The sequence below is a fragment of the Electrona antarctica genome, assembly GCF_951216825.1.
Source record: "Electrona antarctica genome assembly, chromosome: 12".
In the NCBI taxonomy this organism is placed as follows: Eukaryota; Metazoa; Chordata; class Actinopteri; order Myctophiformes; family Myctophidae; genus Electrona; species Electrona antarctica.
The window spans coordinates 12,858,790-12,881,540 of NC_136793.1; the positions used below are offsets into that span (position 1 = coordinate 12,858,790).

The window sequence follows — 22,751 nt, forward strand, 5'->3', positions numbered from 1 at the left end:
AATAACTCAGAATCTACAAAACATTTCAAAGTAAAACGTTCCAGCATGTGTTTTTGATCTGCCAATAAAACGTTCCAGCATGTGTTTTTTGACGTGCCACTGTTTGCCATTGAGCCCCATTATAAATTTCTCAAATTTGAAAGCACTATATTTCTGAAACTATGAAACATTTCAAAGGTTCATTTTCAGGCAAACATGTACACCGTAAGATGAACCTAAATAGGTTTGAATGGGGTTTCTAGGTGTAAGTATGTAGGACTAGTAGCATGCCAAAGTTTGTGCTATTGCTATTGAGAACATTGGGCGTTTAAGTTAAATAACTCAGAATCTACAAAACATTTCAAAGTAAAAAGTTCCAGCATGTGTCTCCACAGTAAGCTGAATTATAAACAGTGTGAATGGAGTTTCTAGGTGAAAGTGATTTTTTGACGTGCCAATATCTGCCATTGAGCCCCATTATAAATTTCTCAAATTTGAAGGCACTATATTTCTAAAACTATAAAACATTTCAAAGATAAATTTTCAGGCAAACATGTCCACCATACGATGAACATTTGAAAGTTTGAATGGGGTTTCTACTATGTATGTAGGACTAGTAGCGTGCCACAATTATAAACTATTTAAATATGTCCCTTTTTTTCTTCTGTAGATTAAAAAAACAGATCTACAAGCTCACAATGCATTGCGATTGAGCTTCGATAGAGTTGATGCTATAATTATTAACTAACTTTGCTGAGGACCCCTCAAGGACCCCCTGGGGGTCCCTGGAACCCACTTTGAGAACCACTGGTGTGGTATAGAGGCACCGCAGTCTCGCCCACTGCGAGGGCACCTGGAAATAATTCCCCATTCATTCTCTAAACGTCTATGGGGATAATGAATGGGGCCCTCATCGTTCTGAAAGGGGGCGGGACTGCGACGCTTTATTCCATTAATGTACTCTGCTTCATGTCATAAAGTTTATGCTTGAAATAGTATTATTTGTTCTGGTCCTCCTGAAGCCAGTATTACAGTAAGGTTTACTGTGCATGCATCAGGAGAGGATTTGATCATTTAGGGCAGGGGTGGGCAACTGGCGGCCCGGGGGCCACATGCGGCCCCCACCTTCACTTAATGCGGCCCTCAGGTTAATGTCAGAATATACTGACATAATATTGGTTTCAGCTGTTTACAATTCCACAACATGCCAAACACGACCCGCTTTAATTACTTCAGTCTAAATTAGTAGCTCATTGCTCAACACAAATATAATTAAAGGCATTTGAAATGACATAAAAATGTAAATTTTTAGGATTCCAATTCAAAAATAGCAAAAAAATAATTCAAGATTTCAATTTGAAAATAGCAAAAATAGCCGATCTACAAGCTCAAAACGCGTCGCAGCGCGACGCGTTTTGAGCTTGTAGATCGGCTATTTTTGCTACGACAGTAATATATGGCCCTAGGGAGTGAGTGTGGAAATATAGTGGCCCTTGCCATCGTCAAAGTTGCCCAACCCTGATTTAGGAGTTGTGTCTGTAAAAGATTAGCTGGACTGGATAGGAAGGATATCCCTCTTCAACCATGTCCACCGTCTCTTGATTCAACTCAAAACTGAACGCGGTATAATGGCATGGTATAAGTCCATGTTTGAGATTTGTTTGAGACAAATATATAATATAAAAACAACATACATTTTCAAATGCTTACATCAAGTATATTTAAATTTGCCCCGCACACTTGGAACACCTTATAGACTTCACTCAGGTGCTTCCTTAGGTCGTTTTCAATTGGACATTTGGTAAATTTCAATTGTACTTGTTTTAATTGATTCATTATGTGATGAACAGTTCCTTTATTAATGTATTTGTATTATAAATACCCTTCTAGTCTAGTTCAGTCTAGAGTCTAGTTCAAACTGGGAAAATGTTGGCAGCACCACTGGGTGCTGTTGTTCTTTCCTTACATAAAAATAAAATAAAAGAGCCATTGAGGGTGGCTTTAATATCATTTTGACAATCCAGCATTCATACAGAGATACAAGGTTTCTGCCCAACATCATTATATATGTGTATATGTTGTGTACGTGCGTGCATCCAGGTGTCAGGTGTGCCATATGTGTGTGTATGTGCAGTTATTCAAAACAATACAACACAGCATCAAATAGCATTGCGACACAAATTAAGTAAACTATTAAATATATATACATTTTATTGACAATAAGACATCAACAACATAGAGAATACAGTCTGAAAATACCTTTGAAAAACACTATCCCATCCACGCCGGGACGGGATAGCCCATTTTGGCTTTTTTCCCCCCCATTGGCACCCACTACAGTACACCACCAGAACGTAAGTTCAAACTTATATATGTGTATATATATATATATATATATATATATATACAAATGAGTTGTAAGGCTTTTTTGGCAGCAGTAAGTCCTATAGGATGAGTAGCCTAACTAACTATTAACATGGCAGACCACATTGATTTCATTGACAAATTAATTAAATTGAATATAACAAACAAATCAATGCAGCCTGCACAACAGTTGTGCTGCAGTAGCCTTGCGTAGCCAGCCTTCAATCTGCCTTTGCAATGTAATGCATACTGCCAATGTCCACGGAGTGATATTAGTGTGGCTATACGCAAGGCTAGTTGTGCTTTGTAGGTTGAATGGTTGAACGGTTCTTTGCTGACAAGAGACGTTACACGTTTTACTTCCTTAGTATAGAAACCGCTCATGTTCATTGGATCCGGGAGCTATGACTTCATTGTATGCGACTATACATTATTTTAAGAACAGTCTACGTACGCACTACTAGTTATGTTATGCCTTAAACTGTCGACATACTAGCGTCATGTCCAGGGGGTGTACTTGTACATAAAGCTGCCTCACGCTACAGAAACAGGAGATAGGCTCCTGCCCTATGGGCCTCATGGCTCGGCAAGACTACTTACTACTTAAACTGTCAAGGTGCAACACAATTTAGTCACCCACTAGTTACAAACTAACTAGCCTCTAGTAAGGACTTTACTCCCTAATTTAGGAGAGAACTTACGTTCTGGTGGTGCAATCCCCTACAGATGTGCATCATGGATCACATTGGCACCCACTCCAGATGTGCACCATGGATCACATTGGCACCCACTCCAGATGTGCACCATGGATCACATTGGCACCCACTCCAGATGTGCATCATGGATCACATTGGCACCCACTCCAGATGTGCACCATGGATCACATTGGCACCCACTCCAGATGTGCACCATGGATCACATTGGCACCCACTCCAGATGTGCATCATGGATCACATTGGCACCCACTCCAGATGTGCACCATGGATCACATTGGCACCCACTCCAGATGTGCATCATGGATCACATTGGCACCCAATTCCAGATGTGCATCATGCAACACATTGGCACCCACTCAGGTTTGTGCATGGATCACATTGGTACCCACTCCAGATGTGCATTGATGGATCACAGATGTGGTGATAAATATCCTGAGATGATAACAATCAGTCCTTATGTTCCCAAACACTGGGTCTGGACCCATTTTTGGGACGGACCCATTTTTATGAGTCACGAGTAAATATTCCTTTTCCCCCTTTGCCTACAATTAAAAAATATATATTCAAAAGATAAATTATCTGAAAATTTTAAATAAAATCAATGAAATTCCAAAATGAAAAAATAAAAACATTTAAGAAGTAGTGAAAATAGCTGATCTACTTGTTCATTGGCTATTCTCAGTAGTTCTGGGGACTAGTGGGACAAATCTCTTTTGGGTCTTGAGTAGTAGAAACTCTCTCACAATTTCCCCAAGATTTCTTTGAAAATAGCATCGATCTATAAGCTCACAACGCGTTGCGGCGAGCTTGTAGATCTTTGAATATATACGTCTAGTATAGGGTTAAAGTGATGTAACGCTAATGAAATTAAATTAAATGATTACTATATTTACCCAGGGTATCTGGGCTAAGCTCAAGAACTTGTTTCCAGCAAGGCCCTGCTCATAGAACATTTCATCGTAGTGGTTCAATGCCTTGTTCAAGGGAACTTCAGTGGTGGTAATTTTAACGTGTCGGACCGCTGATTCGAACTGGCGACCTTCCGGTATCAAGACCGCTCAGCAATCCGTTCGGCCAACGCTGCCACTAAGCCACTAAGACTGTAGAAGGACTGTAGAAGGACCTATGGCTCCCTCAATGTAGACCGTTTGAAAAAGACAAAAATGGAGGTACATAATTCCAGAGAACTTCTCTCAGAGGAAGTAGAAAACATACACAAGAAAAATGTTAATTCAATTTAAAATTCTGAGCAATATGGAGAAGCCTGAATCTAGTGTCTGCCACTGTATGTTCTATGCACTAAAGGTGCTGTATAAGTGATATCTTTTGGTTAAAACATTATTATTTAAATCTCATAGGATACAGAATAGACAAGAACACTATCAAATTAAACCTGAGAAATGTGTTCTCTCTCCTGATTGGATTAAATTGGTATCCCGCAATAATTGATCTTCTGCTTACCATAGAACTGGAGAGACAGGGAGACCCCTGTTACTGAACTAACACTATAGTACAGATTACTAATAACAATGTAAAGCTATTTAAAGGTAGAACGCCAGATAAGGGACAATACGGTATCTAATATTTACATACTAGTCCACATCTAAACAACGTCAGTTTCTTTTTTCATATAATTATATGGAAATTACTTAAAATCAGTGGTGGAAATAAATAAAGTACATTTAAGGGTTAGTACAATTTGGAGGTATTTGTACTTTACTTGAGTATTTCCAATACTTCTCTGGTCCATCTCGGGTCCAAATATAGTACTTTTAACTCCACTACATTTATTTAAAAACTTGAATTACTAAACTGTATTGACTGTCTTATAAATGTGGACAAAAACCAGGTATATTTGCAATGCTCCTGAAGAGTCTCCGCTGTAAAAGGTTACATCCATTATTGTATATTGATACAAGTATCCTTTGTTTGTTTACAGGGAGATTAGGTGAGTTTACCAGGTTGGCCTTCTTCCACTCCTGACAATCATCACAAAACTGTTCTAAACCCGATTCTAAAAACACCTTCTAAATCCTGACCCAAGTTTTCTGAAAAACTTAAAATATGTATTAAAAAATTACAAAAATGTTATGCTGCTATATACTGTACATAGCAACAAGAACCCCAAAAAGGGGTTCCCATCCAGAAGGGCCAAAACACCAAAAGGGATTCCCGTCCTGAATGGCTTCATGTTGGGTCGGGGTAGATTACGCCATATGAACATATGTTTTTCTTTTTATGAGAATGCCAAATTATCTGTTGCCCTGCCCTTAAAGCATAGCCTTAAAGGCATGTCGTTTTAACAAAGAAATATCACTCACACCCCCTTTTAACATGTGCAGTGCCCATGCAGGACATGATGCCACCATATGGAATGCCAGTTCTAAAAAAGAAAATACTCACCAGACCGACTATACACTTGACACACTGCACTTCCGTCCTCTGCAATACACACACCAAGTGTGAAGTCGATCGGGAGAATAGTACTGGAAATATGCCAAGGACAGACGGACAGTCAGTCAGTCAGTCTCTTTAGTATATAATTTAGATGGATAGCCTAAAGCAGCCCTGCTAAAACATAAATATTCACATAGGAGACGTGGTTAATTATCAATAAATAAGTTTGACAATTTCATTAAAAACAGGAAACGGCAAGTAACTGAGTGAGTACATACAGTGGAATGCTTCCAATTAGTATAAACAACATGGAAAAAAAGAAAGTGTCATTTGTTTCACACATATTTCAGGGATAAATGTTGACCCGTCTGCATTGTAGACCTCAAAGAGATCGGTGTTGTCATGCCAGATTCAGGGTCAGCGTCCACAGAATGCATTTTGTGAGGTACTAGCGCGCTTTTGCCCAGCATTTCTAAAGATAAAGACTTTGCCATACATGTCTACGGTAGCGCTCCTCCACATAAATAAATAAATAAAAAATGCTGTCTGTGGACAAGGCCCCTTATATTTCGGTCACGCATCCCATCGTCCGCCGAAGAACAGAGCTTGCAGATCTGCCGTCTTTTGGCCGCATGTCACTGGCGTGCGGCCAAGCACGAAGCAGTTCCCGCATACACACAACGGGCACCTCAGAGGTCTTTGAAAGCACACAGCTGAACTCGCTGCTGCGCGTAGAGCTCCAGCAGCGAGGGGTGCGTCAGCGTGGTCAGCTCGTGCTGCCGGTCGGGCGACTGCGAGAAGGCGTCGGGTCCCTGGCCGCAGCCGCCCTCCCCGGGGTGGCTGGGATAGCCCGGGTGGACCATCAGCTCGGCGGTGACGGTGAGGAGCCGGTCTGAGTGGTCCGCGAGCGTGGAGGCGGAGGGCGCGGCGCCGGAGGAGGAGGTAGTGGAGGCTGAAGGCCGCGCCTCCAGGGCGTGGCCGAGCGCCCGCCGCAGGTTGGGGATGGTCATGTGCTGGCCCATGGTGGTCAGACCCAGGTACACGTCAGGCCACCTGAGGAACAGAGAGTGGCGGTTAGGGGGGCTGTCAGTCACCAACGTCACCTTTTTTTGATATTCAGCTATTAGTGTAGATTTTCATCATAAACAAACATTAAATTCCCATTGACAATGAATGGAGCATGTACGTCATATGTGGACAAGCAAATCGACATGTTACGTCATGATGACGCACGATGATAAGAGCGCCCCTCACTTCACACAGGTGTGATTTTTTTGTTATAATCATGATTGATGATTTAACCCATTGAGACCCTCTATAAATGTCTTGTAAATCATGACCGTTGTCTGAAAAACCTATGTTTCTATGTCAGTAGTTACTATTTCTTCTTCTTGTCATGGACCCCAAAACGTATATGTTGTTCAAAAGTTGTTAAAAAAAAATGTTGCCACACTGCCATCCCTGCGAGTACCTTCTCGCTGGCGCATCTTTGAGAAATGATAAGCACCGGCGACATGCAGAGTCGCACAGGGCCAGATTTCACATGACAGTAGCTCACATACTGGCTCCTAGTCCATAGTGTCTACAGTAAGTGCTCACATACTGGCTCCTAGTCCATAGTGTCTACAGTAAGTGCTCACATACTGGCTCCTAGTCCATAGTGTCTACAGTAAGTGCTCACATACTGGCTCCTAGTCCATAGTGTCTACAGTAAGTGCTCACATACTGGCTCCTAGTCCATAGTGTCTACAGTAAGTGCTCACATACTGGCTCCTAGTCCATAGTGTCTACAGTAAGTACACACACCTATACTACTTAGCAAGTCACACAACAATGGACCATTTATATGCTTGTGATCCATTGTGTTCCTACCATGAGCTTCAGTCTTTACTTGGGCATTCTGCTCATGACTCACCAGACAACGTCTCAAATGTCTGTTGCGTGCAACGTTATTTGTTCAAGGAAACCTGTCCATATTTCCCTTTCATCCAGCCTCAGACGTCTGCTGTCAAGTAATATCCGTAAGAACAGAATTAAATTCCAAATATTATCATCAAGTATTCCGTGGCAACCTAGCATGCCACAGCACTCACTTTGAAACCTAGCCTCTTTTCCCTCCTGGCTCCCAAACTGTGGAGTAAACCCACCTCTCCAGACTCCACCTCACCCCCTAGCACTCACCTCTTCAGACTCCACCTCACCCCCCTAGCACTCACCTCTTCAGAATCCACCTCACCCCCTAGCACTCACCTCTTCAGACTCCACCTCTCCACCTCACCCCCTAGCACTCACCTCTTCAGACTCCACCTCACCCCCCTAGCACTCACCTCTTCAGAATCCACCTCACCCCCTAGCACTCACCTCTTCAGAAGCCACCTTACCCCCCTAGCACTCACCTCTTCAGACTCCACCTCACCCCCCTAGCACTCACCTCTTCAGAAGCCACCTTACCCCCCTAGCACTCAACTCACCCCCTAGCACTTCTCTCTCCTTGTAATCCCTTCTTGTCACATTTGTTCGATTGATGCTAGTTTACTATCCAAATAAATCTTCTTCACTTCTCCTCATGTCTTTGTTACTTAAATTAGTTTTTCTCGACACAGATGTTGAGAATGTTGTTTAGACAGATGTTAGGTTCATTGTTTACCTGGTATCCTAGTTTCTTTGAGACACTACATATACTCTCTGCACTGGCAATTATTTTGTACCCCTTTTTTGAGCGGTGCAAACCACTCCAACAACCAGCTTTGTCTGTATCTATGTTTGTGTCTATGTATGTGTGTACCTGTACGTGTGTGTATCTGTACGTGGGACCCGAAAAAATGAGCATGGTTACTATGGTCACTGACATTACGTCAGACCACAGCTGATCAGGCTATATAAGACCTTGCACCACTCAGTTCACACGGGTGTGATTTTTTCTAGTTACTTTCCACTACTGGTAGCATTGCACAACTATTTCTGGTAATATGGCTTCCATAAAAAAGGTCTATTCAGGCCACAGAGCAAAGTACATCAAACAGGGCAGAAGGGCTAGCCAGGTGCCTAAATGCCAAGTGCCTATAAGGTGCACGATGTGATTTCCACTACGTCATTCAAAAGGTGTACGCAGATTGTGGCATCGGTGTCACAACTCCCCACCCCCAAGGCCACCAACAAGAGGCCAAGTGACACAGGAGCCAGGCTGATAATATCACTGTACTGCCACCGTTCCGGCCGTATCAGCTTATCGCCGTATTATGGTGTGAAGGCCACGTTTGCACAACACAATGGGGACAAAAAGAACTGTGAACATTACATTCTCTCTCAGCTGGGTGTATCCACAGCCAACGGACACAAACAAAACACATGACTGCGGAACTGCTGCTGGTCACTTGACATTGAGTCATAAAAAGAAAGTCACTATTCAGGAAATATGGGGGGAAAATTGCAATATATCCAACAAAGTTACTATTTTAGTGCTGTCCAAGTTACGATTACATTTTCAATGGCGATTAATCGCATGATTTGTGTGATTATTTGCGTGATTATTCGCTTAATAATCACATTTTACTGGCTCAAACTTGAATGATAAACTGAAAAGCAGTGCATTGTGTTGTATACGGAGCAGGATGCATCCAAATGTATTCTTTATAATTATGCTATACTTTTATTATGTATCCAATACATTATATCCATTTATTATTAATTTAATTAGCTTATAAACTATATCCTCTCAACATACACAAAGACACAACCAGTTTTTATTTCTCTCTCTCGCACGCACGCACGCAAGCACGCACGTACGTCAATAACGTGTTCATTTGGACAGCGCTTTTGTCACAAGCTCTTGTTATACTTCCTTTTCACTGCTTCAATATTTATAAAACCCACAGACACACCTTAACCATTTCACTTTAACACACAAAAAATAAAAAAAATCTCCCCCAGCATTTCCTGACAAGTAACAGTTTTGTACAAGGTTTACACCGTGGACAGTGGACACACGTGGGGGCAGTGACTCTGGAATGGCCGCTTGGGAATTGGAAGGTATTTGGTTCGATCCCGGGTTCCCTCCTCAGTGTTGAATTTGACAGCTAACTTTGTCATAGTCTTTCGAATAAAAGTATATTTTAGTTTTAGTCGACTAAATATAATATTTTAGTTGACTAAATCTAGTTGATTTAGTTGACTAAAATGGATTTTGGCAGGCCTTGATGGCGTGCGTCGTAATGGCTGATTTTACACTTGGTTGCATGCTGAAAATAGCAGATCTACAAGCTCACAACGTGTCGCAACACATTATTTTCAGAGTGCAACACCCAAGCGCAACCAAACATAAAATCATCACTTAGTTTTTATTCAGCTTTTGTCAGTGCAGGGCAGTCGGCGAACATTTTCAGCGATAGTTTTAGTAGACGAAATTAACAAACACCGACATAAATGCACCATTTACCTGATCCTGTAGCGCGAGAACACGTGCACGGACTCGAGGGCGTCCTTCTCCACCTGAGCGTAGAAGGCTCGGAGGTGCAGCGGCAGCCACGGACAGTCCTGCAGGCCTGGCTCCACGGGGACACGCGTGTAGGGGATGGCAAAGTCACTGAGGACCTGTGCAAAGACCTCACGCACCTCTGATGTGTGCACGCACACACGAGCACACACACACGCACGCACACGCACACGCACACGCACACACACACACACACACACACACACACACACACACACACACACACACACACTTTTGAAAACAAATTCCCTATATTTTTCAAACTCCACTGTGCAAAATGTTAGCTTGTTTTGGATCCAAATGCATTGATTGATTGAATACTTTATAAACAGTTTGCAAAACCACAGCACAGAAGAGTACAGTTTAATACAAATACAACGCTAAAATGTTGTTGTTTTGTAGCTTTTCGTCACTGCTAGTGTGAATGAAGCGTTACTTGTCCTTTGTTACAACTGCACTCTCAGAGTTACATTAACACTTTTACTGTGAGCGTAAACCCACTTAGGATTTTGCCATTTTACCATAATTTCCACAACAGATACAATCATAAATTGTGTCAGTGTCAGTTTGTGAAATTCTACGTTTCTCTCCCTCCACTGTCATTTCCCCATCTATAGTATTGTTTGTACTAAATCTAACAAAAAAAATATCGTCCTCTGCTCTATTATGTCAATTTGGGGGTCCTTGACACCGAACCACTGTACCAGTAGGAATACATTGAGGACTTGTAGGAGCACTCATCCAATGACACTTTGACTAAGGCCTTAAAAGCAAGGCTTCAGTTCAAACATCCCAAAACAAAAAGGGTAGGACGGCTCAAGGTATAAGACAGAGTACAGCAACTTGCAATGGGATACCCATGAACCTGTCTAACTACTGTACTTCAATGGGCCTAGTCTACAAGATACACTACACCTCATTGATACCCATGAACCTGTCTAACTACTGTACTTCAATGGGCCTAGTCTACAAGATACACTACACCTCATTGATACCCATGAACCTGTCTAACTACTGTACTTCAATGGGCCTAGTCTACAAGATACACTACACCTCATTGATACCCATGAACCTGTCTAACTACTGTACTTCAATGGGCCTAGTCTACAAGATACACTACACCTCATTGATACCCATGTACCTGTCTAACTACTTCATAAATGTCAATCAAATCCACAATCACAACTCCAGAGGGAGCTCCACAAATCACGCTCAACCCAGATTTAGCACGAACAAGGGTTTCAATTCGTTCTCCTGCTATGCCACCAAAATGTGGAATGCACCCCCCCCCCCCCCCCCAGACTATGTATTGTACTGTACTTCCCTGTGCTTGTCCATGCAAACGGTTAATAAAGTATTACAGTAGGGTCAATCAGTCAATCAAAACCATTTCTGTCTCCATGGTCTGCATCTCAGAGGTGGACTGTGCTTACCGATGGCACCATCTGAGGTCATTTCAAACTAAATGTAAAACGTTATTTTGTTTTTCTCACTGAAACATAGACACTTGGCAAGCCAGGCGCACCACAGTGGAGGACAGGTACTTTACCCCTGTGACCAACCAAGCTCCGCATACTGTATGTATTCATCGAATAAAGCAAGATCAAATCTGATGACTGAAAATAGGTCATATCATTCTAAACCTTATGTACCTGCTGTTCTATATACAGCCAACCGATTGAAGAAATCACAGTTTTAAACTTGGCTTTTATGACATTTCTGAGACCGTTCGTGTTTACGGAAGATGCTTCTAATCTAAACAGGTGTTCTATTTGTAGAGCCCTACAGAATTTAAGAAATGATTGTAACATACATGTTTATTATTTATTGCTGTCACTAATGCAGTATTGTTTAACTTGAGCTTTTATTTTGTTACTCTTATGGTCCTGCCTACTGGTACCTATTTGTGCCAATGTGTTATCAGTGCGAGGGGGTTGGCATATTGTAAGCCAAAGAGGAAATACGAAACGGGATATCCTTGTTATAAAAACGCGCCAGAGAGAAGAGGAAGAGAGGGTTTTTGGTGTACCGTATCCATGGCGTGACTCATGAGTGTTTGCTTGAAAAAGAAAAAGGACACGTTTGAAAACTGTTGACAGTGAGTTGTGAACACTGACTGAACAGTACCGTCTGTATAGGCTTGTTTTCGGGGACGTTTATGTGACACGTTTGCTCGACCTGCCGTGAAGACAGTACACAGTACATCGCAGCCCATAGTTTAACCCGAGAGGACCGGAGGAGAAGAGAATTCGGCGACCGGGACTGACGGTCGCTATTCAACGCTGCCTGGTGGAGACGTGACTTCTGTTTCGTGGAATAAACACATACACGTGGTTTGTTCATTCACTCCCAAGCCGTGGAGCCCTCGTGATCTTGGCCGTGACTCGTAAGGAAGCGTGAGTAACAGGAGGAGGACATCAGACACGATCTGGTTCGTTTTGTCTAAGGAGTTTTGGTTGATGTTTTTTTGTGCACCAACGTATGGGCCCCAACGTCTAGAAAATCCAAGCGCTTGGTATTAGTTTTCTTGAACATTTCTGAGTGAACTGTGACTGTTTTGTTTAACTTTAAGGTTTTTGTTTTATACTGCATATTGACTGACACCACACACACATATATACACACTGTAATTATTTACTGAATATTTACGGGATACAATTTTATTTCTGGTTTAAAAGGTAAAGTGAACAGGTTCAATGTTCTTGGGTTTATAAGGTTTTTTTGATTCTTTCAAGGTGGTCAAACTTTATATTCAACTGTTTTGAAACCATATAGTTAGCCTGTTCAAAGTAATTGCTTTTTGCATATGTTTTACACATCCACACCTGCACGCTCATCTATCTCCATCTCTACACACGCACACCCACTCACACACAACAAACAGAATAAATCCCTGTTGTTATTCTGTTTATATGGTTGCCCTGAGCGTGTTATTGACTATACGGAAATTGTCATTTCTGGTACTGCTACTAACTATTCACATTTTCTGGGGAATACAAAAAAAGCTCATAGTTTATGAGTTAGTAATCTCCGGTGGAGGCACTGCACCATTTAAGTACTCTGTTAATGTTACCAACACAAGCCTGCATTATTACTGGTAAATTAGGTGAGTCAGCCAGTTCAACACAAACAGCTGAGAACTCAGGATTCTGTTAATTAAGACAATATGGCCCTTACACGCTGAGGAAAGGGTTACATACAGCCAACCGATTGAAGAAATCACAGGTTTAAACTTGGCTTTTATGACATTTCTGAGACCGTTCGTATTTACGGAAGATGCTTCTAATCTAAAACAGGTGTTCTATTGCTAGTTTGACCTTTTCAAATACTATTTAATCTGTCTTTACCTTTGAAGTAGTCACATATTATTTATGTCCACTACGCTCGATCGCCCGATCGTTGATAATCGCGGTGCCGTTCACAGGAAAAAACGGTCCAAGCGTTCTTTTGTTACGGTCTGTCGAAAATGCCATAATGTTGGACCAGGAAGTGGAACGCTCCAGGAGCGCAGCTAAACGCATGTGAGAAAATCCTCTAGCGTGGGAGTGGGCGGGAACCGTTTTCTATTAGCCATCACGTGATTTCCTGCTTTCAATGACAGTCAAGCGGTGACTCGTAGGTTAGCGAAGAGCTACAGTAACAGTATCTATCGTAAAACCGCTGGAAACACATCCGACGAGAGATCTCGTCATTGGCAGAGAGAAGTTGAATCCAGGCGTATAGCGTACCTGGCAGGACATGGACGTGTTGGTGGCCGTCCATGTGACAGGGCAGGTGACCAGTGAGCTCCCTGAACAGCTTCACCTGAGCTCTGAGCTCCATCTCCACCTGGTGGACACAAACACACACAACACTGATGTTACGGCACCATTCTCGTAGCCTGGCTAATAAGCCAGACCGAATCAGCCGTTGGCAAAAACAAATTGCCTCCCGCGACAGTGTTGTGTGATATTAGTCTGGCTTATTAGCCAGGCTAACACAACTAGGCCTGTCACAATTATTACATAATCGTCCAATCGCAATTATTTGAGATAATCCCAATCATTTTTGCCTAATTGTCAAAAAATTAAAAGGAGGAATAGCAGATCTATGGCCGCTATTTAAAAAAAGTATTAAATTATAAATATGTCAGTAATTTCTTTGTATATTTAAGTTACTCATCAAGTTAGTCATATCTGCCCTGTGCAATTTTTGATTACGATGCCTTAAAGGAAATCTGAAATTTAATTTTGATTCATATAAAATTTCCAATGTTCAATGCCAAAAACACAATTCAATTGTTAATCACAATTTTTTGTATGACAATTAATCGCCAACTATATGTGTGGATGTTACATGTTCCACCTGGACAAACACACAACACTTACTAATATACAAGTTACACATGTATGCATAGCTAAATTATCGTATGGTTATAGCTCTATAAGCGTCTCCCCATCTCGCCAGTGATTTGATCAACAGAAAATACATTTTCAGGTGTGTTTTTACACGTCGTCATTTTTTGTTTCTCGTTTCATCATCCCTTTCACTTTTTTATCCTGCATCCTGTGTGAGTGGCCATGTGGTTAGAGTGTCCACCCTGAGACTGGGAGGTCGGGGTTCCATCCCCGACCCAGGTCATACCAAAGACCCAGTGCCTTCCTGCTTGGCACTCAGCATCAAGGGAGATGGCGTTCCACAAGGAAGCATACTAGGGCCTCTACTGTTCCTAATATATGTAAACGACATGACTTCAGCTTGTGACTGCAACTTGTTCCTGTTCGCAGATGACTCAGAACTGCTGGTCTCGGACAGGGACAAACTGCAGGTTGAAAATGCCCTCAGCTCTGAACTCGGTAGAATCTGCACCTGGCTCGCTGATAACAAACTATCTTTACACCTGGGAAAATCTGAATCCATTCTCTTTGGCTCTATTAGTAATCTCAGCAAGGCAAATGGCTTCTTGGTTAGAGTGGGTGACAATGTTATCACACGTAAAGATGAAATTACCTACCTAGGTTCCATCCTGGAGGCTAATCTTTCCGGTGATAAAATGGCCACCAACGTAATCAAAAAAGTCAACCATAGAACAAGATTCCTCTACAGGATCTCCTCACTGGTCAACAAAAACACCTTGAAGACCTTAACAGGAGCCCTTGTACAGGGTTTCTTTGACTATGCATGCACCTCCTGGTACCACAGCACCTCAAAGGCCCTTAAAACCAGGCTCCAGACTTCCCAAAACAAACTGGTCAGGCTCCTACTTGATCTAGCCCCCCGAACCCACCTCACCCCTGCCCACTTCGACAGGCTGGAATGGCTTAGGGTCGACGACAGAGTACAGCATCTTGCAATGGGTCTGGTCCACAAGATTCGATACACCACCAAGATACCCATGTACCTGTCTAGATACTTCCTTAATGTTAACGAAGTCCACACCCACAACACCAGAGGGAGTGCAACGAACCATGTACAACCCAGATTCGGCACAAACAAGGGACTAAATTATTTTCGCTCCTATGCCACCAAAATGTGGAACGCCCTACCAACTGTCATTAAGACATGCGAATCCCTTGACTCCTTCAAAACCGCTCTCAAAGGGCACCTACGGATGGCTGCAATTCGAAACTGGCCCCCGTAAAATCTGAATCCCCCCCCCCCCCCCCCCTTTTTTCCCCTCACTGTATATATTTCTTTTCCCTTTTTACCTCCTTTATGATGAATTCCTGTTCTGTCTATAGAAGTGTCTATTTGTACGTCTCTAAATGTTTTGATGATTTGAACATGGTGGACCCTATTGGAAACAAGTGTAATGCTTAATTGGGTCGTCCACTCACAGTTAACAGCCTTTGTATTGAGTTTGTGCTTGAAATGTACTGTAATTCTGCAAACTGTTAATACATTCTTCAATCAATCAATCAATCAGATAGGCTCCTGCCCTATGGGCCTCATGGCTCGGCAAGGCTTACTGTGTGAGGTATCTCTCCCGATTGGATGAAACTGGTGTCCTGACCTGAAAATGTATTTGTATCGCGCCTAATGTGTCACTATTCAGGTTGGAAGATACAGATGTGATATAAAGCATCCTTAAACAAAAAAAGAAGAAGAACGGAATCGGTTCTAGAACCGAAGTTCTTTTGGTGGAAAAAGGGGCAAAGTGCTAGAGAGGGTTTAGCATAAAAGGAAGAAGATTCCATGTCATTCCAGTTGAACCAGTTAAGCTCCCTTTCCCGGCCTCACGTCAGGAAGTTAAACCAACCAATACTGTACATGAACACCTGAGGAAGTGCAACCAGCAAGCAAGCTGACAGAACACTGTGCTGGTTTTGGCTGATGCTTAACCATTTTAACAATTCTTTCTCTCACACGCGCACACACACACGCGCACACGCACACGCACACGCACACGCACACGCACAGTCAGAGATGGAGAATGCTGGTATGGCGTGCATACACACAGAGAACGATTAGTATTGATTGGAGTTACAGCATTTCACTCCAACAAACACACAGTGTGTCAGTCAACTAAAACTATGTTGTTGTTTTGCTGTTATGAACAGAGAAAACTGACACTGTATTTACAGTAATACAGGCTTTCAATATTATTGTTGTTTTTCTTTTATTTCCACAATTACCAATTTTCACTGTAAAAAGTGAAATATGCAAGTTTGTAGATCAGCTGTATTTCCCCTATTAAATAGGGCTTGTACGCTTGGGTCTCTGGGAGACTGTGTCCACTGGAGTACAGTAGCTCTGCTATGTGTCCAAAGTGTGTACCATCAGCCATCATACTCCATTTCCTATCCACATTCAAACGTGACCTACAGTAAACATCCCCTAACCTGATTGGGGCGGTATTGAGTTCACAAGTTCATAATACAGCCTCCATCTGGGATCACTCAGGGACGAACCAATCAGTGGCAGCTACAGGCGGGATCTTGCAATTGTATTTCCTAACGCCTTAACATTGGAAAATCGAAGCGAATATATGACCTACACATCCGACACGATAGTGAGGTGTTGAACGCAAACGACAAAAGGGTTAACGAACAGCTGTCGTTTGCAGGGGTTGTTTACTTTCCTGCTGGCACAGCTGCCACACGTCATGTAGACATGCCAATATGATTGACAGACCGTCCCGTCCAATCACCTGCCAAGTTGCTTGAAAAAGTTGACAGCTTTCTTCAGCGATTGGGCTACAGAGAACCCAGATGGAAATATGTTGTGAAAACAAATGTTGCTTTTGGTATTGCAATGTTGATGATGGTATGTATTGCATTTCTTGATGATGAATTGAGTGCATAGGACCACAATGGAAACAAGCCCCCCCAGGGCTTATTGTGTTATCATTTTAGCATAGCTTGTTAAATATGTTTTCAACGTGTTAATTAAGTATTCAACCAACCAACCAATCAATCCACTGAGCAGTACAGTACAGTAAAAGAGTGAGAAATGCCCACAGGGCACAACACCAGAGGGAGCTCCAATGATCTCATTCCACCCAGATTTGGCACAAACATGGGGATGAATCCATTCTACTGGGGATGAACGCCACCAAAATGTGAAATACCCTGACTCATCACCCTCCTTCAAAACCACCATGCAAGAGCATATGTATGCAATTTACAGTTGGACCTTAACAAGTCTTAACAAGTCTTCTAACTTGTCAAAAGACAACCCCCCCCCCCCCCCCCCCCCCCAGACTGTTTTCCCTGTGAATGTACTTTTACTGCTCCTATTGATGATTTATTTATAACGCTTGATGAATTGAATACATAGGACCACGATTGAAACAAGCCCTCAGCAGGACATTTTGTGTCATGCGCTTAGCACATAGAGTATTAAAAGGATAGAGACTGATCTGGCGCGAAGCTTCCCCCCCCCCCTCCCCCGCTATTCATGTCAGTGGAAGTTGCTCAGTGACGTTTTGAAGCACCCGGAAGAGCCTTCTACTTCCGCATTTTGGTGCCCAAAATGCGGAAGTGCAAACGCACTCAACGTTAAAGCCCAGCTGCACAGGGTTTCCCAATCATACTTTCACGGGTCCGCCTGCAGTCCCTCCTCTTACCACTAGGGCCCAGTGCTTCAACGTTGGAAAGCCTCACTGGCCCCTTGGCTGTGCATCATTGTATAACTCAGTATTGTCCTTTTTTCTAACTGTTAATACATGAATCAATCAAACCTCTGCTATGGCTATGTGTCCACGCTGCAGTGCTTCACGGAAGCCCATCTTTCCGTGGAAGAAGCCTTCCTTGTCCACCAAGCTGGAGTCCAGCCGCAGACTCTGGCACACAGGTACGCCCTCTGACAGGTTGGCATGGAGGCCCATGGGAATGTGATGTCTGCCGGGAAACCACCAGGAATTGATTGATTGATTGAAATATTTATTAACAGTTTGCAGAATTACAGTACATTTCAAGCACAAACTCAATACAAAGACTGTTAACTGTGAGTGGACGACCCAATTAAGCATTACACTTGTTTACAAGAGGGTCCACCATGTTCAATTCATCAAAACATTTAGAGACGTACAAATAGACACTTCTATATAGTCAAAGAACAGAACATATCATGAATTCATCATAAAGGAGGTAAAAAGGGAAGCAGTCGGCATGAACAGAAAGGAAACCAAGTGTGTGTGTGTCTGGAAACCAAGTGTGTGTGTGTGTGTGTGTGTGTGTGTGTGTGTGTGTGTGTGTGTGTGTGTGTGTGTGTGGCGAAGACCTGGTTACCACACTGCTCCGGGCAGCGCACCCCCCCACGCCTCCGCCTCCCAGTTCTTCTGCCCCTTTTTCCATACATTGTGACGTTTTCCTTTTTCCTTTTACTTTATACCTGATGTAAACAAGTTTTTCTGGTTGTATCGTCGTAGCATACAATCCTATGCGGTAGGCTATGTTAATGTCTGTAGTTATGAATGCCTGTAGTTATATGTACATAGCCTCTTTATCCGCGGGATTCAGCGTTTTAGCCAAAGCGATAATTTAAGCATAATAACAATATCATTTGACAATGTATAGATCTCTCTTCAACAAATGGGAGCCAGCGGCAGGCTTTTTCCAATTGCGGTCCTTTTCATAATTCAGTGTTTTAGGCAAAGCGATGCAGGCCTAATTATTATATTATGTTCATTCCATAGGCTACCAAAACTGTGTCGCTTGTGCGCAAGTGTGTGTGTGTGATTCTGATCTGTTATCTCTGTGTGTATGTGTCAACACATGTAGTGTCACTACACACACGCAGAACTGTGTGTGATCTGATCTTATCTCTGCGTGTGTTGTCAACACATGTAGTGTCACTACACACACACACAGAACTGGGAGGCGGGGGAGTGTGGTAACGTGTGTGGGAGGGGGGGGGAGGGGGGGCTTATACTGGCTTATACTGTGTTAGTCCATAATGTTCCAGTATAGTGTAGTGTAGGATGAGTGGTTTTCCCTTTTCCATTTCGCACTTATTGTCAATGTAAACTTTTCCATACAAAATAAATAGCTTCAATATAGACAAACAATCTTGACTCTTGTACAATCATAAAATAAAAAATAAAAAACATAAAAATAAACACTATTTTTATGTTTTTTATTTTTTCCATTAATGCTAACTTATTGATTGATTGATTGAAATATTTATTAACAGTTTGCAGAATTACAGTACATTTCAAGCACAAACTCAATACATAGGACTGTTAACTGTGAGTGGACGACCCAATTAAGCATTACACTTGTTTACAATAGGGTCCACCATGTTCAATTCATCAAAGTAACTTATAACTTATAACTTAGCATTAATGGAAAAAACTGATTTCAAATGTATTTTCAATATAATAATAATAATCTTTAATAGTTAATAATAATGATACGAATTACAACAATAATAATGAATAGTTGAACTTGAACATATTCTACTACACACATACCTTTTAGCCAGGTCCGCTGCGTTCTGAGCGGCGGAGCCGGTGACCAGCAGCGATACATTGGAGATCCCTCCCGCCTGGAAGCAGTCCACTATGCCCCGGTTCCGTCGGGGGCAGTAGCCGAAGTCATCCCCGGTCACCACCAACTTCACTCTGGGCACGGGCATGTCGCTGGTCCCCTGGACAGGACGCTGGGGACAGGACAGGTCCTGGACGCGTCCGGGACAGAGACAGGGGACAGTGGGACACATAGATACGCCACACACACAGGCATCAAGCGGATGTGTGAGTGTGCGTGCGTGCGTGCGTGTGACACGTAACACACTCCTCGCTCTCGACCCACATTATTTATAGATGCATTGTAATCATCGCCCCGCGGATCACGTGGCTTATTGGCTACATGAGCTTGCCGTCGTGTCACACACAACAGTTTTCCGATCTTGAATGCAATCGCACTACAAAGAACAGATCTACATTAAAGCTCCGAGTTTTATTGTAGTAGGTCTATTCCTGTCGACAAATGACACAGTAAGCTTTTTAATGTGAACAAAATGTAGAAATTCCAGTTGCATGCATGCACAAAGCACCAACCCTTCATAAAGTTATGTTTCGATGTATGTTTTACTCCCAGTCTCTTACCCATTTTAATTATCACACTCGATCGGCCATGTATGTCCTAAAAAGCCGGGGCGGAGGAGCTGCATTTGCATTCGAGGAACTCCAGAGTGAGAGAGAGAGAGTCTACTTCCGACTGACGTAATTCCTGTAGCCTTCTTTACTCAGAGCTTTAGCGACCTCTTGTGGACGATGCTTGGAACAGATTCTTTCCAGTGTGCAAGTGATATTTTGAATGTTTTATGTTGTAAAAAAGCTAAAGTTCTATATGCTGATAGTAGTTATTATATAGTGTTTGTTCAATAACAGGTGTTTCCCTGTTTCTTCAGATTGTTTGCCCCTCCTAATATGCACAGCTTGTATAATGCATAATGACTTATTTTACTTTTGTACATTTTGATACCAATACGTTTGTACTTTTACTCACATAAAATGTTTAATTTTTTTTCTTCTATTTTTCTCTTTTTTCTTTATTTTCGTATTGTTACTTAGGCTACTTTAACTCTGTACTCTGTTTAAAAATAATAACAGAGTACTTCTTCCATCACTGCCCTTACCATGGTTTCCTGTCCACGATGTGTCACTTTTCTTCTTGTCCAGAAGGATGACCAAGCTCCGCAGTCCGCACCACGGGCGACCGGGCCTTCTGCTCTGCTGTCTGCCCTATATATACGTCTGTGGAACGCCCTCCCCGAACACCTGAGAGCACCACCAGTCAGTCACACACTGATGCTTTTTAAAAAATAGATTCATTATTCTTGGGCCTTCTTTTTCTATGCCCTGAGATTTTACCTAGTTTTTACTTGGACCCTTTAGCCTAGTAGGGTCCCATGTAATTGTTTGGTTGCCGTTTTATGCCATGTTTTAAAACCCGCTGTAGCACTTTGAGGTTTGCAAAAATGTAAAGTGCATTATAAATAAAACATTATTATTACTTGAGAATCTAGCTGGTGTTTGACTGACTAGGTACAGAATCTAGCTGGCGTTAACTGACTAGGTACAGAATCTAGCTGGTGTTTGACTGACTAGGTACATAATCTAGCTGGTGTTTGACTGACTAGGTACAGAATCTAGCTGGTGTTTGACTGACTAGGTACAGAATCTAGCTGGTGTTTGACTGACTAGGTACAGAATCTAGCTGGTGTTTGACTGACTAGGTACAGAATCTAGCTGGTGTTTGACTGACTAGGTACAGAATCTAGCTGGTGTTTGACTGACAAGGGTACACAGGTGTGGCTTTAAAATGGTTTTCCCTGTGAGTATTATCGCTTATCGGATCCCTCCCCTTCCCGGTGTGTACTCAAGGCCCACACAACAGGGCTACTGTGTGACCAAACAGGCCTGTAGGCAAACATATGGTTACCGGGAACTATGTACAGTTTCCTGTGACCAACAAATAAACTTATCATCTCCACCAGCAGATGGCCGGTGCATTTAGGGTTCCCAACGTACTGCCTGAAATTCAAATAAGGGACATCCGGCCGGGCCTCCCTTATTTCCAAGAAAAATAAGGGACACACAGAAAAAGATTAAATTCTCAGTGTACATACAGATATAATTAAAACGTTAAATGAGATCCGAGCACACAAACAAATGTGGAGTAGAAGAATAAAGTTATATATAAGGTCTTCACCAGGGCAAGAACATGTATGTAAATGTATGTAAATGTTTTTAAATATTAACAACCTGTACGTACGGTATCCTATATGAGCTGTTTGAACTTGTAAGATGTTGTGTTGATTCCCCAAAATAAGGAACAAAGTGTGATCCGTATCATTTCAATAAGGGACACATCTTTTAGATTCTAAATGGTGCATTTATATAGCGCTTTTATCCAAAGCGCTTTGCATAGATTGTGCATTATACATTCACCCATTCACACACCGATGGCGGAGGAAACCATGCAATGATGCAAGGCACCAACCTGCACATCGGGAGCAATTAGGGTTTCAGAGACTTGCTCAAGGACACTTAAGACACAAAATGAAGCACAACTAGAAAAAGTGCCCTTCTGGGCACAGGTCTCCACCAGGGCAGGTCAGGTTGTGGCCTCCTGGTGGCGCTATAACAGGCCAATGTGAAAAGGGTGGGATATATTCCTCAGCCTAGTAAGAAAATGTGTGAAAGATTTCATGTAAATTGCATGCTGCGTTCATGATTTGAGGCTTTTGTTCAAAACGGGGCAATCTTGCAAACTGTGAAAGCCAATTATAGCCAATTAGGATGGAATATTAAATATCGGACAGATCCGACTTGAGCACATGACCATAGAGATACTGTGTAACGATTTGTGAGA

The 22,751-nt window shown here is 42.4% G+C and overlaps 1 protein-coding gene across 1 annotated transcript; it reads right to left on the bottom strand.

Moving 5' to 3' along the window:
* Positions 1-5,573: 5,573 nt before the first annotated feature.
* ydjc (YdjC chitooligosaccharide deacetylase homolog) lies at positions 5,574-20,193 on the bottom strand. Its single transcript, XM_079516690.1, has 5 exons — positions 19,844-20,193; positions 18,110-18,269; positions 13,677-13,776; positions 9,892-10,069; positions 5,574-6,509 (listed from the first exon to the last, which is right to left on the bottom strand). Exons 1-5 carry the CDS (start codon positions 20,089-20,091, stop codon positions 6,146-6,148), a joined length of 1,050 nt encoding a protein of 349 aa, XP_079372816.1. The 5' UTR covers positions 20,092-20,193; the 3' UTR covers positions 5,574-6,145.
* Between the last annotated feature and the right edge of the window lie 2,558 nt (positions 20,194-22,751).

Coding starts and splice junctions, on each gene's coding strand:
- ydjc (XM_079516690.1), bottom strand. CDS start 20,091: ATGTGTCCCACTGTCCCCTGTCTCTGTCCCGGACGCGTCCAGGACCTG. Junction 18,270..19,843: donor GCAGCGGACCTGGCTAAAAG/GTATGTGTGTAG, acceptor GTTTCCCGGCAG/ACATCACATTCCCATGGGCC. Junction 6,510..9,891: donor TTCTCGCGCTACAGGATCAG/GTAAATGGTGCA, acceptor TCTGTTCCTCAG/GTGGCCTGACGTGTACCTGG.